The 15,753-nt window shown below is 42.2% G+C and overlaps 1 protein-coding gene across 1 annotated transcript in view; it reads right to left on the minus strand.

Annotated features, from left to right (window-relative positions):
- ARHGEF6 (Rac/Cdc42 guanine nucleotide exchange factor 6) overlaps nt 1–15,753 on the minus strand; it is a 208,368-nt gene that overhangs the window by 34,299 nt on the left and 158,316 nt on the right. The window contains exon 10 of the mRNA XM_049766604.1: nt 1,427–1,565. Within this exon, the coding sequence (XP_049622561.1) occupies nt 1,427–1,565 (139 nt within the window). The remainder of the gene's footprint in view (nt 1–1,426; nt 1,566–15,753) is intronic.

The raw sequence follows: 15,753 nt of genomic DNA on the forward strand, positions 1-15,753 counted from the left end.
AGCATCAGAAGGTTGGCTGAAGGTAGCCACTCTAAGGAAAAATATTCCTGCCTGCAGTGAGATTGTTCTTTCTACTTGCAGTTAGTTTCTTTAGCTTTGGACACCTCCGCATATAAAGCTAGTGAATTTACTAAAGTAACAGAAGATTTTATGGTCCCATTAAATTGACCCCACCCTCTATGGATGAGAGGGCAGAAGAAAACCTAAATCAATGAGTCAGCACAGACAGGAGGGAAGCAGCAGGCCTGAGGCTAGAAGGAGTAGCTTGGAAAGAAAGAAGGATAAGACGTGTTTAATAGTAAAGGTTCGGGATGTAATGTACAATACGGTTGCTTACATTCATTAAAAGCTGTTGCAATAATGGGAGGAACTCTTCAATATTCTCACCATAAAGATACTGTCATGAAGTGATTGAGGGGATTGAGGTACTAAGTTAACATGTTGTCCCCATCTCCCAGTGAAGGAGTATATTACATTGCCACCTTGTCCACTTTTTCAAAACCACAATTGTACAACCTAAATGACTGCCATTTTTATTGGCCAGACTTCCACCATGCTGGATAAGAAATGAAACAAATGTCTTCGTTGGGTAGGGATCAATCACCTTTCCTTCTTGGAACACAAAGACAGTGGTGGAGGGAAGGTGGACATTCTGGATGGGGCTGGGAGTGATATGCATGGGAACAGAGTGATAGTATAGTGAGTAGGGCATTTGCCTTGCATGCAGATGACCCTGAATTGATCCTTGGCATCCCATATGGTCCTCTAAGCACTGCCAGGAATGATCCCTAAGCACAGTTGAGTATGACTCCAAAACAAGTTAAGAGTAATAATAATTATTTATTTATTATTTATTTATCATTAATTAAGTGGTATGTATGATACCTTGAAGTAACAGTATTGTAAACCATAGTGCATAAAGGGGGAAAAAGCTCCTTCTACAAAGACAGGAATGGGGATGAGAGGGAACCGGGGAATATTGTTGGAGAGAAGAGGGCACTGATGAAAGGACTGGTGTTGGAGCACTCTATACATAAAACTCAATCACAAATAACTTTGCAATTCACAATGACAATAAAATATTTTTAAAAATATTTCCTTCTTTGGATTAAATAATTTAGAAGCCCAGAGACAGCGGCAAAAGTAGAGTAGTAGGGTACATGCCTTGTGCAGGGCAGACCCAGGTTTGATCCTCATCATCCTATATGGTTCCCAAGTCCACCAGGCGTGATCCCTGAGTGTATTACCAAGAATATCCCGAGTATCCCTGGGTGTGTTCTCAAAACAAACAATCAAAAAAAGAATTTAGATCCCCCAGCTTTCCCTGAATTCTGCAGCAAGGCTAGTTTGGAAGGAGGGTTTTTTTTTTTCCAGAGTGAAAGCTCACAGTTTGGAAAGCGACTTTAACAAGTGCCCCTTCCCTTACCTCCATGTGTCTTTCCAGCTCCTGTAAGAGGGTAACGTACTTTTCCAGGCGCATGAATGGTTTGCTAAGGCTGGTTGTTAAAAGCAGGATGCTTGGGCTCGCAGCACCTTGATTTTCCATAAATCGTTCCAGATCATCACTAGCAAAACACAGAATACAGCTCTGTTATGGCTTCATATTTCAGGCAAAAATAACCGAGGAACTCAGATGAGAGTACAGCAGGTAGTGTGCTTGCCTTGCACGCAGCCCACTAGGGTCCAATCCTCTGCATTCCATATGATCCTCCAAGCACTGCCAAGGTGCAGAGCCAGGAGTAACCCCTAAACAATGCCAGGTGTGGCCCCAAAACAAACAAACAAAAAGCTCAACCAAAATAAACCTGTTTATCATTACACAACATAAAATGAAATAAAAGGGCTAGAGACATAGTACAGGTTTAAGAATTTGCCTTGCATGTGGCTGACCAGTTCGAAAATCTGGTACTACCTATAATCTCCCAAGCCCTGCTACGAGTCACTCAGAAGCACAAAGTCAGGAGTAGCCCCTGAGAACTGCTACGTGTGGCCCAAATCCCTTGAAATAGGTAAAATTCGAGCAACTAAACTTTATTTAATAATATTTACTCAGCCTGTTCTACACAATCATTGTGCGGGAATCCCACTCAGGGATCACTTCTGATGGTCCACACAACACTAAGACCACTGTGGGGTATTGGCCAACCACTCAAGATCATCTGTGTGCACAATTAGGTATTCACTTATTTTGCTTTGCAGTCACACCCAGCCATGGTCCTGGCTCTATGCTCAGAGAACACTCCTGATAGTGCTCTGGGGAATATATGTGGTGCTAGGGATCAAACCTAGGCTAGCTTTGCACAGGCAAATGCATTATGTGTGGTATTCTCTCTCCCTGGCCCCAATAGTTATTTATTGACCATATCCTAAGTAAGTGAGGATACAGCAGGGGGAAAAATCTCTTTCCATCAGGGCTAGAGAGATAGTGCCACAGAAAGCACTTGTCTTGCATGTGGCTAACTTGAGTTTGATCCCCAGTATTTCATATGGTTCCACCAAACCTCACCAGGACTAATTCATAAGTGCAGAATCAGGAGTAACCCCTGAACATCGCCAGGTGTGCCCCCCCCAAAAAAACAAAAAACAAAAAAAACAAAAAAAAAACAAATCTCTATTTGTAAGGAGTTTCTTCCTGAAGGCATATCTAATCTGGCAAATGACTATAACAGAAGATTTAAAATACTTAGTTTTCTGAAACATTTTAGGTAGTGGCTGATAACTGTGAAAGGCTAAGTTTCTCTCTCCCCCTTTTGCTCTCTCTCTCTCTCTCAGCTAAGGTATGCTCTCTCTTGCTCTCCCTTTCTCTCAAAGGTAAGGTATGCTCTCTCTCAAGGCTAAAGTGCTCTCTCTCCATCTCTCTCCTCACTTTCTCTCTCCCACACACCCATTTGCAATGTCCCAGAATTAAGTTCTAAACTCAGAGTAACTTGTATACATGTGTGCATGTGTGTGTGTGTGACTAACCACAAATTTATTTAGCTTAGAAGCAAAAGCCAGCACAGCCTCAAACAATTCTCTCTCTCTCTCTTTTTTTTTTTTTTGGTTTTTGAGCCACACCTGGCATTGCTCAGGGGTTACTCCTGGCTGTCTTGCTCAGAAATAGCTCCTGGCAGGCACAGGGGACCAGATGGGACACCGGGATTCAAACCAACCACCTTTGGTCCTGGATCGGCTGCTTGCAAGGCAAATGCTGCTGAGCTATCTCTCTGGGCCCAAACAATTCTCTCTTAAAGCAACAAAGTTTGGTTGAAGAAACAGAAAACTTTGGGTAGGAGAGAGAGCTGAAGGACGGAGTGCATGCTGTATGGGTAGCTGGCCTGAGTTTGACCCATGGCTCCACATGGTCTCCAAGCGCCAAGCTGAGAATTGACCCTGAGCACAACCAGGTATGCTAAGCCCCTCCCCACAAAAAAGTGGGGGACATCAGATCTCCAGGTAGAAAAGAAGGTGGTTCCTATGGTCAGATTCCCTCCCTGGCACCAATTGGTTGCCAGGCACTGCATCCTCCTAACAACAGAAAGGAATATGTTTATATATTGCTTTGACAGTACCAGGGATGAAACACAAGTTGCAAGCATGCAAGGCCTGTACTCTACCTCTAAAGGGCCCCAAACTTCATACTCCAGCTCACAAACTCTGCCCTGCAAACATCTCATTCTAAGCTTCTGTGTCCTGTGTCCTTGAATGAATGCTCTAGATTATTTTTCCCTTTCACCCAAGATATTTATTAAGTTCTAAACTGCAAAAAGGGCACAAAATCCTCCTAAAAGCACAAGTCATTTTCTAAGGGAAGGAAGCATCTGACAGGTCTCAAGGCTATTCCTGACAGTGTTTGGAGAGATTCAAACTGGAGCTGCTACACACAAAAACAAGCACCTTACTCCCTCTTTCACCCCTGTACTATCTCTCTCTTTGTCCCTCCAACTTTAATTAAGTTTTCTTTGTTTGTTTTGGGTTACATCTGGCAGCACTCAGGGATTACTCCTGGCTCTGTGATCAGAAATTACTCCTGGCAGGCTTGATGATGCCAGGGATCAAACCTGGGTTGGCTACATGCAAGGCAAATACCCTACCTGCTATGTCATTGTTCTGGCCCCCCAATTAAGTTTCTGTTTTTTTTTTGTTTTGGAGCCACACCCAGAGGTGCTCAAGGATTACTCCTGGCTTTGAGCTCAGAAATTGATCCTGACAAGCTCGGGGGACCATATGGGATGTTGGGGATTGAACCTGGGATATTCCTGGGTCAGCAGAGTGGAAGACAAATGCACTACCACTGTGCTATCATTCTGGTTCCCATTAATTACGTTTTTAGACTCCAATAGGTTCCCCCAATCTTCCTTAGGAATCCTCTTTGAAAAAGTGATCCACTTATTCTCCTAGGGAGAATCTGATGTTGGGTTCCCAAAAGAAGATTGTTACAGTAAGTTATCAAATGTGTTCCAAGAAATACAGTTCTCAGAAATACAGTATCAGATGGGCTGGAAGGGGAGCAGATGCCTGGTTACCCCTGTTCATAGGCCCCTAACGGGCTTTTTTAAACAGAGAGGACAGCAATGCACCAGCAACCTTGACTGTCACAAGTATGTTTGGAAGGCAAGGGGCTGGGGACAGCTGAGAGCTGGCAAAGGCTGAATGACATAGGGGGGCGCTACTAAATCTACTCCCCACTACTTGATTAGCGGTTGCCATCTTGCTCCCAAAGCAGTCAAGAGTAGAGAGGGAAATTCACTGAACTCAGGGGCATAAAACTAATTTAGTGGCCCCAGAACACTAATGAAGCTTTGGCTGACTCTTCTGCCAGAGATAAAAATCTGCTTCCTACTAAAATGAAGCTTCAATACTGAGGTTTGTCAGGCTAAGATGCTAATATGCTTCTTAATGTTCACCGCATTGAAGCTGGAGTAATAGTACAGTTGTGAGGGTGCTTGCCTTGTACGAGGCCGACCTAAGTTTGATCTCTGATATCCCCTAGGTTTCTCCTGAGCCTGCCAGGGGGGATTGCTGAGTGCACAGTTACAAAAACCCCTTCCTTACACCTATATTCATTGCAGCACTATTTACCATAGAAAGACTCTGGAAACAACCCAGATGCCCTTCAACAGACGAATGGCTAAAGAAACTGTGGTACATATACACGATGGAATATTATGCAGTTGTCAGGAGAGATGAAGTCATGAAATTTTCCTATACATGGATGTACACAGAATTTATTATGCTGAGTGAAATAAGTCGGAGAGAGAGAGAGAAACGCAGAATGGTCTCACTCATCTATGGGTTTTAAGAAAAATGAAAGACATTCTTGCAATAATAATTTTCAGACACAAAAGAGAAAAGAGCTGGAAGTTCCAGCTCACCTCAGGAAGCTCACCACAAAGAGTGATGAGTTTAGTTAGAGAAATAACTACATTTTGAACTGTCCTAATAATGAGAATGTATGAGGGAAATGGAGAGCCTGTTTAGAGTACAGGCGGGGGTCGGGTAGGGAGGAGGGAAACTTGGGACATTGGTGATGGGAATGTTGCACTGGTGATGGGTGGTGTTCTTTACATGACTGAAACCCAAACACAATCATGTATGTAATCAAGGTGTTTAAATAAAAAAAATAATAAATAAATTATAATAATAAAAAAAGAGTAACCCCTGAGCACCACTAGGGGTGGCTCCCAAACCAGTCGAGAAAAAAAAAAGATTCACAAGATCTCAACACAATCGCAGCATCATGTCTCACAGGAAAAACCCAAGACTATGTGAGGGTGAGTAACAGCCAATAAATGGCAACATTGGGGTTCAGACTCTGGATGTGACGTCCATATCGAGCATTTCCATGAGCCCCCACCCCCCATGTACTGTGAACAGAACAAATAAAAGACCCTTGTAAACTTGAGTGTTGTTACTAGATACATCATTAGTGTTGTTATAAGCAAAATCCTATTTTTCCAAAAAGAGCACTAAGCTCTGATTTTCCAGTTTAATGGAAATTCTATTGATATTTCGTTTCCAATTGAGAGGACGAAGTACACAAAGGAGTTTAAAAATTCACTCTACATTATCGTTAGGAAAATAACCCAATTTTGGAAAGTACATTTGAGTAGAAATAGAGTCTATTAAAAAAGTGCTTTTCTAAGGTTTTTTTTTCCATTTTGTAAACAAGTCATTTTTTTCATGACTCAACTAAACAATCACTGGCATTCAAAATGTTCTAGATGTATTGCTGTAAGGGTTACAACAATGAAAAGCAAATGCTAATCTGCTATTCCATCCCAGGCAATATTCTAATTCATAGGCCTGTTAAATATTATAGAATTCAAATATTTTAAATATGATTGACACTCTTGTGAAAAAAATTGGCATTTGGAAAGAAAAGAACATTGACTAGCACAAGGAAATAAAAACTCATGGGGAGCAGAAGAGACATACAGCAGGGAGGGCTCTTGTCTTGTGCATGGCTGACCTGGGTTCAATCCCTAGCATCATCCCATATGGGTCCCCCAAGTCCACCAAGAGTGATCCCTGAGTGCAGAGCCAGTAGTAACCGCTGAACACTGCTGGGTGTGGCCAAAATAAAAAAACAAAATAACGCAGAGTTCTGTCCATGTCTGTCATAAATACAGAAAATTATGTAGCTTAGCCAAATAAATCCCATCAAAAATAAGTATCACTCATAAATATAGTCCACCTAGGTATATTATATTCCAAATAATAATATACTTGATAGCCTCAGTTCTAACTTGTCTACAACCATTTGAAATGTCAGTGGATTGAGACTTGTCAAGCTTAATCTAATCTCTACAGATGATGTGATATAATTAAAGTGAGCTTCAAAATATGAATATTATTTAATACTCCAACACTTATCTCACAAGTGGACTTAGGTATGTCTGAAATTAGGCTGGAAGCCTTAAGAAAATTACTAGATGGGCTAGAGCAGTAGTACTGAAAGTAGAGCATTTGCCTTGCATACAACCAACCTAAATTACATCCTCAGCATCCTATAGGATACTCAGAAAGCCCAGAACCTGCCAGGAATGATTCCTAAGTGCAAAGCCAGGAGTAACCCCTGGACAGCATCAGGTGTGCCCCTCCCTGAAAAAAAAGCAAAGAAAGCTACAATAATGTGATAATACCTCTACACTGTGTGACCATCTCCTAACTGTGCCACTGGGTTCTGTATTACTTTCTCTTGTGAATAGTAGTAATTCTACCAAAGACTGTTCTAGAAAACCAGCAACCTTGCACAGGAATCACTAGGACTTGGAAAGGAGAAGAAAGGCATCAGGGAATCCCAGTCATGAGCCTCAGGACAAGCAAACAATCCCCAAGGAAGCATGGAGGCAGGACTGGGTGGATCTATCATTACTTCTCAGGGTTCCAGTCTCTGAGGCATGGCTGCATGACTGGTTCGTTTGTGATCCATTCCCAAGTTCTCCTCCTTGGTTCCTCTCAGACAGAAGCAGAAGAAACCCTAGTCTCAGAATTACTCCCAACCTCCTGGTCCCTGAAGTACACACACGTTTCTGGCTTTGACTTCAAAATCTCAACTGCTGGCAACAAGATAAACAACAAGTAAGAGTACGACATGAAAGAAGATCCAAATCTGTGTTATCGCCGTATCATCTCCTTGTTCACTCTTCTAACTCCAATTCCTCCTCCCTAGTGAAAGGAATGGAGGCCACACTAAAGCATGGGAGAAAAGTGGGTATTTTTGTAAGGGAGAGTTTATTCCCAAGAAGGGACAAGAACTAAAGAAGCAACTCAGAAGGGGAGAAAGAGGGGAAATCCCAAAAGATCTCACCCAAGGGCTAACAAAAGACTGGGGCAGCCATTCAAAAATATGTAAATATGGGTGAGACATTCAAATATATGTAAATGTAGGAGATACACGAAAGGTAATATCCAACTTTAAGTGAAGACTCTCACACACAGAGATTATTCCTGGAGGAAATCATGTGGGGTACGGGTGGTGGTGGTGGTGGTAATCAAAATTTAGTCAGCTGCGTGTAAAGCAAGTATCTCGCTCCCTACTAATTTCTGCATTTTTACTTTTTTTCCTGTTTATTTTTGGGCACACCCAACTGACTCTTGGCTCTACATCTATACTCATGGCTCAGTCCTCGTAGGCTCAGGGGACAGACATATGGGGTGCAGGGGATCAAACCTGGGGTAGTGGCCACATTCTAACTCCCTAGCCACTGTACTAACCCTGTGCAACACCAAACACACACACACACACACATCACACACACATCACACACACACACACACACACACACACACACACACACACACACACACACACACGCGTGCGCAAGCAGTTTGAACCACGCATCTGATGCAATAAAGCACTTTTAAGGCTGCTGGTTGTCAGGAGCTTTTCCGGTAGAGTAGTGCCACCTACAGGCTGATTAGAAGAACTTCACCTGACTGGCCCAGCCCTTTCAGGCTTGGAAAACCCTTCCCACTGCTAAGCACCAACAGGAAAAAAACAGAACCCCACTAATGTCCCCACGTGAGTGGAGACCCATCTGCAACCGGATTTCCATCTGAGTTGTGTGTAAATTTCATTCAAAGGTGCATAAATGGACTACATAGTGTGCGGAAAGATAGCCAAGATATTATTAGAAACAAGTCTGAGGAAAACCACAAATAGTATCATTTCATTTTCATTCCTTATAGTTAAATAAACAAGGGAGAAAAATTCAGATCAGTGGTATTTCAGTGAGTGTGTTCCATCTATTTAAAGTATATTTAAAAAGTTTTCAAAAGCCACACCAGAGAGATCGCTCAAAGGGCTGTAGCAAATACTGCACATGCAGGAGGCCTGCGTTAGATCTCCCGCACTACATGTTCTTCTGAGGTCCATCTGGAATGACACACCATGCCCTCACGAACAGAACCAGGCACAGCCCTGAACACCACTGGATGTATCATATATAATAAAAACATGTATTTAAAATATATTTTATATATCTGTTTATATATTATATTATATATTTATATATGTTTATAAATATTTTATATATTTATGTTTCATAAATATATATAAAATATTTATATTTATATTTTATAAATATATATAAAATAAAAACAAATGTATAAAATCGATTTATCTTATGTATAAAATAAAAACAGATTCTCAAAAAACATCACTAGCCCAAAACCAAGAAAAAACTTCAATTGTATTTTTCAAAACTGAGACTTTGGGGGCTGTATAGAGAGCCTTGCCTGGGCTTCAATCCCCTGCATCTCAAATGGTTCTCTGAACCCCATCAGGAGTGCTCCCTGAGCACAGAGCCAAGAATGAGCCCTGAATACCAATGGCCTAAAACCAAAGAGAGAGACAGAGACAGAGAAACATAGCTGAAAACCTGACAGTGCCATGAACTGAATGGCACTACTGTAGCACATGCACTAATGTGATACATTGCTGAAAATTCCCAGCATCGCTACAAAGTATACACCCTCCCCCAACACACTGCAACTAAGTGTGTGTGAGCATGACAATACAGATACACCTTTTCAAGACCAGGGTAAGCAAAAGCATGCAAGCATCCCAGTAACCCAAGGCAGACAACACCACCAACTGGTGTGCAAAGACATAAACAAATATGTGGCAACAACATAAGGGAAGGGGGAAATAAAATAAAAAAAATGAAATAAGCTGTACTAAATGCTTTGAAATTATGTTTGTTTAAGGAATAGCTATTGTTACTTATAAAATTACATTCTAAATATTCAGCTCAGAGCATTATAATAGAAACTTCTAGAAACCTGGTACTTGGGCACACTGTGTTTCTGGGATTCTTTCACAAGTGCTGTTCTCAAATCAAAAGGAAGTGACCACAATGTAATAGAAGAGGAGATGTCTTTTTATTGGTAATAAGAAATCTCTCCTTTGGCCAGAATGATAGCACAGTGGGTAGGGCTTTTGCTTGCTTGCACGCCTTAATTTAATCCCCAGCATTTCGTAGGGTCCCCGACCCTGCCAGGAGTAACTTCTGAGTGCACAGCCAGAACCCCTGAGCACTGGTGGGTTTATTTCCCCCTCAAAAAAAGGAAAGAAAGAAATCTCTCCTTTGGTGTCAGAGAGGTAGCATAGTAGGCAGGTCTTACATGTGGCCAACACTGATTCTATTCCTGGCATTCCATGCAGAGCCAGGAGTAACATCTGAGTACCATCAGGTATGCCCCCCGCCCAAATAAAAGAAGTTCCTACCTTCTCCCCATGGCCAAAATGGTAATGCAGCATGTAGGGCACTGTACCCATTGGGTTCAATCCTGGCAACATGGGTTCAATCCCAGCAGCCTATACCATCCCCTAAACCTGCCAGGAGTGATCCCTGCATACAGAACCATGTGTAATCCCTGAACTCTGCCAGGTGAGTTCCAGAAAGAAAAGAAAAGAAATCCAGAAATCAAAACAAGCAAGATGGTTATGTCTCCATTACAGGAAAGAGTCCTTAACCATGTTGATTCTTTATTGATGACATGTATAAAATTTAAAAGTATAGGACCTGACACGATAGCACAGCAGTAGGGCATTTGCCTTGCATGTGGCTGACCCAGGATGGCCTCAGTTTGATCTCCCGGCATCCCATATGGTCCCCTAATGCAATTTCTGAGCACAGAGCCAGGAGTAACCTCTGAGCATCAGTGGATGTGACCACCCCCCAAATTTAAAGTATAAAAATATATCTGAAAATAATAAACAAATTCTGGGTCTAGGGACTATGTTCCAAGGACTGGAGTGCTTGCTTGCATGTGCCAGCCCAGTGCTCAATTCCCAGCACCGAATGGTTCCCAGAGCACTGTCTTGGAATGAGTGCCTGGAGTAGCTCCCTATTACCACTAGGTATGGCCCAACTTTCCTGGACCCCTGCAAGCAAAGTAAAAAACAAATTCTATACTGAGTTTCCTCTGTAGAACCTGGGAAGACTAAGAAATACTGGAGAGTATGAACAGAAGTCCAAATGTGATCTCATTTTTTCTTAAACTAAATGGTTAGTACCTTAGTCTATTGTATCTGTTCTTTGTATGCTTAAAATAACTCATAATTTAATTTCCACCTAAAGCAGCTAGCAGCTGGTAGAAGAAAAAAGTAGAAATTGCAGGGGCTGGGGTGGCAGCCACTATCTTGTGTCGTATAACACAAGGTATCCAGATGTCTTGGATATAATTCTTCATGAATCTTCACAGTGCCCTGCAAGGTAGATCACTTTTTCTTCTTTAACAAGAAGGAGACTGAGGCTTACACACTGAGTGAATTGCCTTGGATAAAATAGCTTCGAAGGACCAAGTTCTACATGGCAATCATTCAAAACATGATTTAAAGCTTCAACTGCCATCAGGGTGGAAGAGTGACATGCTCTATGGACCCAGTCCCCCAGGGAGTCCAGCAGAGCTGGTGAAAATGGAACCAATCACCATTGAAAGTCTCCAGTAGCTGTCTTCATGAGAACTGTGAACATGTTTATTCAAGATGCCAGGGATGTAGCTCAAAGACGAGCACTTCCTTTACATGTGCACTCACTCCCATCCTGGTGCTAAACATAATTGAATAAATAAATGTATATTTAAGAAAACTAGTCTAAATTGAAGGCAAGGGAGAAAGAGTTTATAGAATTGAAGCCAATACTTGGTCTTCTCCTCCCTCTTTCCCTTCCTTTCCAAGTCAGCTTGACAGAAGTTCCGCTCTGGGCAAGTGCGGCCAAGAAGACAGGACTTCTGCTCTTGTCTCCCAATCAAATGACACAGTAGTTCACCGACATCATCTCGCCAGCTACAACTTTGAGTAGTTGAACCAGCTAAATTCATAATGAGTGTGATGGAGAAGTTGGATGTTTCTTTCTCAATTTAGTACCCACAAAAGTAACATCTACCCCAAAATAGTCAAGCTGATAATAATGGGGCCCATTCATCCACGCATTAGGGCTCACTTGTAAGTGTACAGACTCTGTACTAGAAGCAGCAATAAGGAGGAAAGACCAGACTCGCAGGGGTCTTCAAACTACCGCCCACGGGCCACATATTGTATTTGTTCCCGTTTTGTTTCTTCACTTCAAAATAAGATACATGCAGTGTGCATAGGAATTTGTTCATATTTTCACTATAATCCAGTCCTTCAACGGTCTGAGGGACAGTGAACAGGCCCCCTGTTTAAAATGTTTGAGGACCACTGGACCAGAGGCTACTGTTCTCTCCAGTGCCCAGAGAAGTGTATCAAAGACTTTGCCCAGAAACAAAGTTCACAGAAACAGAGCTCTGAATCTATCCTAAAAGGAACAAGTTTTGTTGAAATAAAGTATAGGGGAGATTAGTGCTTAAAGGGTCTGGCAAAAAAAAACAATGAAGATTTGGTGGTAAACAAGTCAAAAAGGCTGGTAACATTTCTTTTTTTTTTTTTTTTTTTTTTTTTTTTTTTTTTTTTTTGGTTTTTGGGCCACACCCTGTGACGCTCAGGGGTTACTCCTGGCTATGCGCTCAGAAGTTGCTCTTGGCTTCTTGGGGGACCATATGGGACGCCGGGGGATCGAACCGCGGTCCATCCTAGGCTAGCGCAGGCAAGGCAGGCACCTTACCTCCAGCGCCACCGCCCGGCCCCAACATTTCTTAATTAAATGCAGGCCAGGGGCCGGAGAAATAGCATAGAGGTAAGGCGTTTGCCTTTCATGCAGGTCGTCATGGGTTCAAATCCCGGCATCCCCTATGGTCCACCGAGCCTGCCAGGAGCAATTTCTGAGCATAGGGCCACAAGTAACTCCTGAGCGATGCCACGTATGACCCCCCCCCAAAAAAAAGCAGGCCAGGAGGGGCCGGAGATATAGCATGAAGGTAGGGCATTTGCCTTGCATGCAGAAGGACGGTGGTTAGAATCCCGGCATCCCGTATGGTCCCCCAAGCCTTCCAGGAGTGATTTCTGAGCATAGACCTAGGAGTAACCCCTGAGTGCTGCCAGGTATGACCCACAAACCAATAAATAAACAAATAAATAAATAAATAAATAAATAAATAAATAAATAAAGCAGGCCAGGTGGGGCCAGAGTGATAGCGCAGTGGTAGGGCATTTGCCTTTCATGTGGGTGATCCAGAACGGACCTCAGTTATATCCCCGGTATCCCTTATGGTCCCCCAAGTCAGGAGCAATTTTTAAGCGAATAGCCAGGAGTAACCCCTGAGTGTCACCGGATGTGGCCCCCAAATAAAACAAAACAACAACAACAAAAAAGCAGGCCAGGTAGGTCACTAGAGAGAACCAAAGAAAGGCAAGTAAGAATTTGTTAAGAAGTGTCCCAACAAAATTCAAAGACAGGTTTCCAAAAATGCCCCTAGATGAACTTAACTGGATTAGATGGCAGACCAATTTATGTCCCAGGGATCTGTCAGAAACATTAGCACAATCACTTGAAAATCAGTTGAGTCCAACAACTGGGTGTGATCCCAAATTGCAGTAGACAGAATCTTAACAGAGACCAGGACAAAAATAGTCTGAAACAATCCTGCTCCTAGCCATTTCAGAGTATCTGTGTGTATGACTAACGCCATTGCAACCAAGGAGTGAGATCAGAAGTTGCACACTGTGGTGATTGATGGTGGGGGAGATTCTCTACTAAAATATTTTAATCAAGTACCAAACAGCAAGCAACAAACCAGAAACCTACCCTGTGGGTAGGGAGGAATTAATCACTAACTAAGGCTGGAAAACTTAAACAACATGTGTAATGTGTCGTTTTCTTTTTCTGTTGTTATTTTTGGGTCACTGCTGGCAACACTCAGGGATTACTCCTGGCTCTGCACTCAGAAATCACTTTTGGCAGGCTCAGGGACAATTTATGAAGCACAAAGAAATAGTAATATGTAATCCATTTATTCAGAGGGAAAAGACACACCGAAGTTGCAATGAATGTGATAAAGTAGATAAGGTTAACCTAGGACAGACCTTGGTTCAATCCCCTGGCATCCCATATGGTCCCCCCAAGCCAGGAGCGATTTCTGAGCACATAGCCAGGAGTAACCCCTGAGCGTCAAATGGGTGTGGCCAAAACAAAAGAAAACAAAACAACAACAAAAAAGTATCCACTTTAATAAGGATTTCAGAATAGTCAGTAGAACTCTGTCCCAAGAATAAAAGAAAACCATATAGAAAGATATAAAGGAAGCTATGATGATTATGTTTCATCAAGCAGAAAATAACAGTGAAGAGAAAAACTTAAAAAATGAAAGTTTTGGGATAAAAAATTCTATCACTGAATTTAAACAGTGTGATATCTGACTTGACAAGAGAAAGAATTGGTAAACATAAAGAGTATATGAATGATGCAATCTTAAAAAAGGCAGTAGAACCTGGAGATGTGACCCCAAGTAATAGAAACTCTGTTTAGCATATTTAGAGACCCTGAGTTCAATTCCCAGCACCACTTAGCCCTCCTGCGTACAATGTATGTAGCCCTGGTGACTCCTGGAGGTAGCCAGATCTAAGAAGCAATGCATCACTGCCAGAGCACCAAAACAGACAGACCTGATTTGCTAGGTTATGCATCACCAGAATAAATCAGGACCCCTAAGTTCTACTGGGGGTGACCCCTAGAAAAATCAAATAAGTAAAACAATTAGGAAAATAAATAGAATTTAATAGAAATAAGAAGATATCTTGAAGCATAACATGCATGGTGAAAACACCAAAAGGAGTAAGAATAAAGCAGAAAAATTATTTGGAGAAATGATGGCTGAAAATCTCCAAAACTTGAGCAAGATATTAATCTACACATTCAAGAAGCTTGATGAATTCTGAGTATAGCTAGTATTAAGAGATTTGTACACGGGCTCGGAGAGATAGCACAGCGGCGTTTGCCTTGCAAGCAGCTGATCCAGGACCAAAGGTGGTTGGTTCGAATCCCGGTGTCCCCTATGGTTCCCCGTGCCTGCCAGGAGCTATTTCTGAGCAGACAGCCAGGAGTAACCGCTGAGCACCGCCGGGTGTGACCCAAACCCCCCCCCCAAAAAAAAAGAGATTTGTACACAGCAAAATTGTAGCAAATGCTCAATGACAAAGAAGAAATTTTAAAAAGAGGAAGAGAGAGCTGGAGAGAGAACACAATGTACTGAGTACATGCAAGAAGCTCGGGTTCAATCACTGACACCACATGGTTCCCTGAGCACCATCAGGAGTGATCCTTGAGTTCATAGGCAAGAGTAGTCCCTAACACCACCAAATATGTACCCCCACAACAAAAAAGACTAGAAAAATGACTCATTTGAATCTATAGAACCTGAATAAAATGACAAACCAATTTATCATAAGAACTATTAGAGGCCAAAAGGCAGACAGATAAGACAAAATAATAATAAAAATAAAACTGCCAATCAAAACTTAAATTATCTAGGGCCAACAAGATAACTCAAGTGGCAGATCCCATGCCTTGCTTGAGCCTGAAATGAGGCCCTGAGTTCCTTTGCTGGCACCATCCCAGAGCTCTGAAGAGTGGCCTCTTGAAAAAATGTTTAATTATATCACCTATCTAAACTTCTCTCAGAAATGAAAATGTGATGAAAACAGTCTCCAATGAGAATAGGGCCAGAAAGATATTACAGAGGATAAGGCCTTGCATTTGGCTGACCTGGGTTTGATCCATGGCAGTCCATATTGTCTCCCCAGCCTACCAGTAATGATCCCTCAGAGTAGAGCCACAAGTAACCCAAGCATGGCCGGATGTGGCCCAGAAGACAAAAAACAAAACAAAATAAAACAAAACAAATCAG

This window comes from Suncus etruscus, chromosome X, assembly GCF_024139225.1.
Source record: "Suncus etruscus isolate mSunEtr1 chromosome X, mSunEtr1.pri.cur, whole genome shotgun sequence".
NCBI classification, from domain to species: domain Eukaryota; kingdom Metazoa; phylum Chordata; class Mammalia; order Eulipotyphla; family Soricidae; genus Suncus; species Suncus etruscus.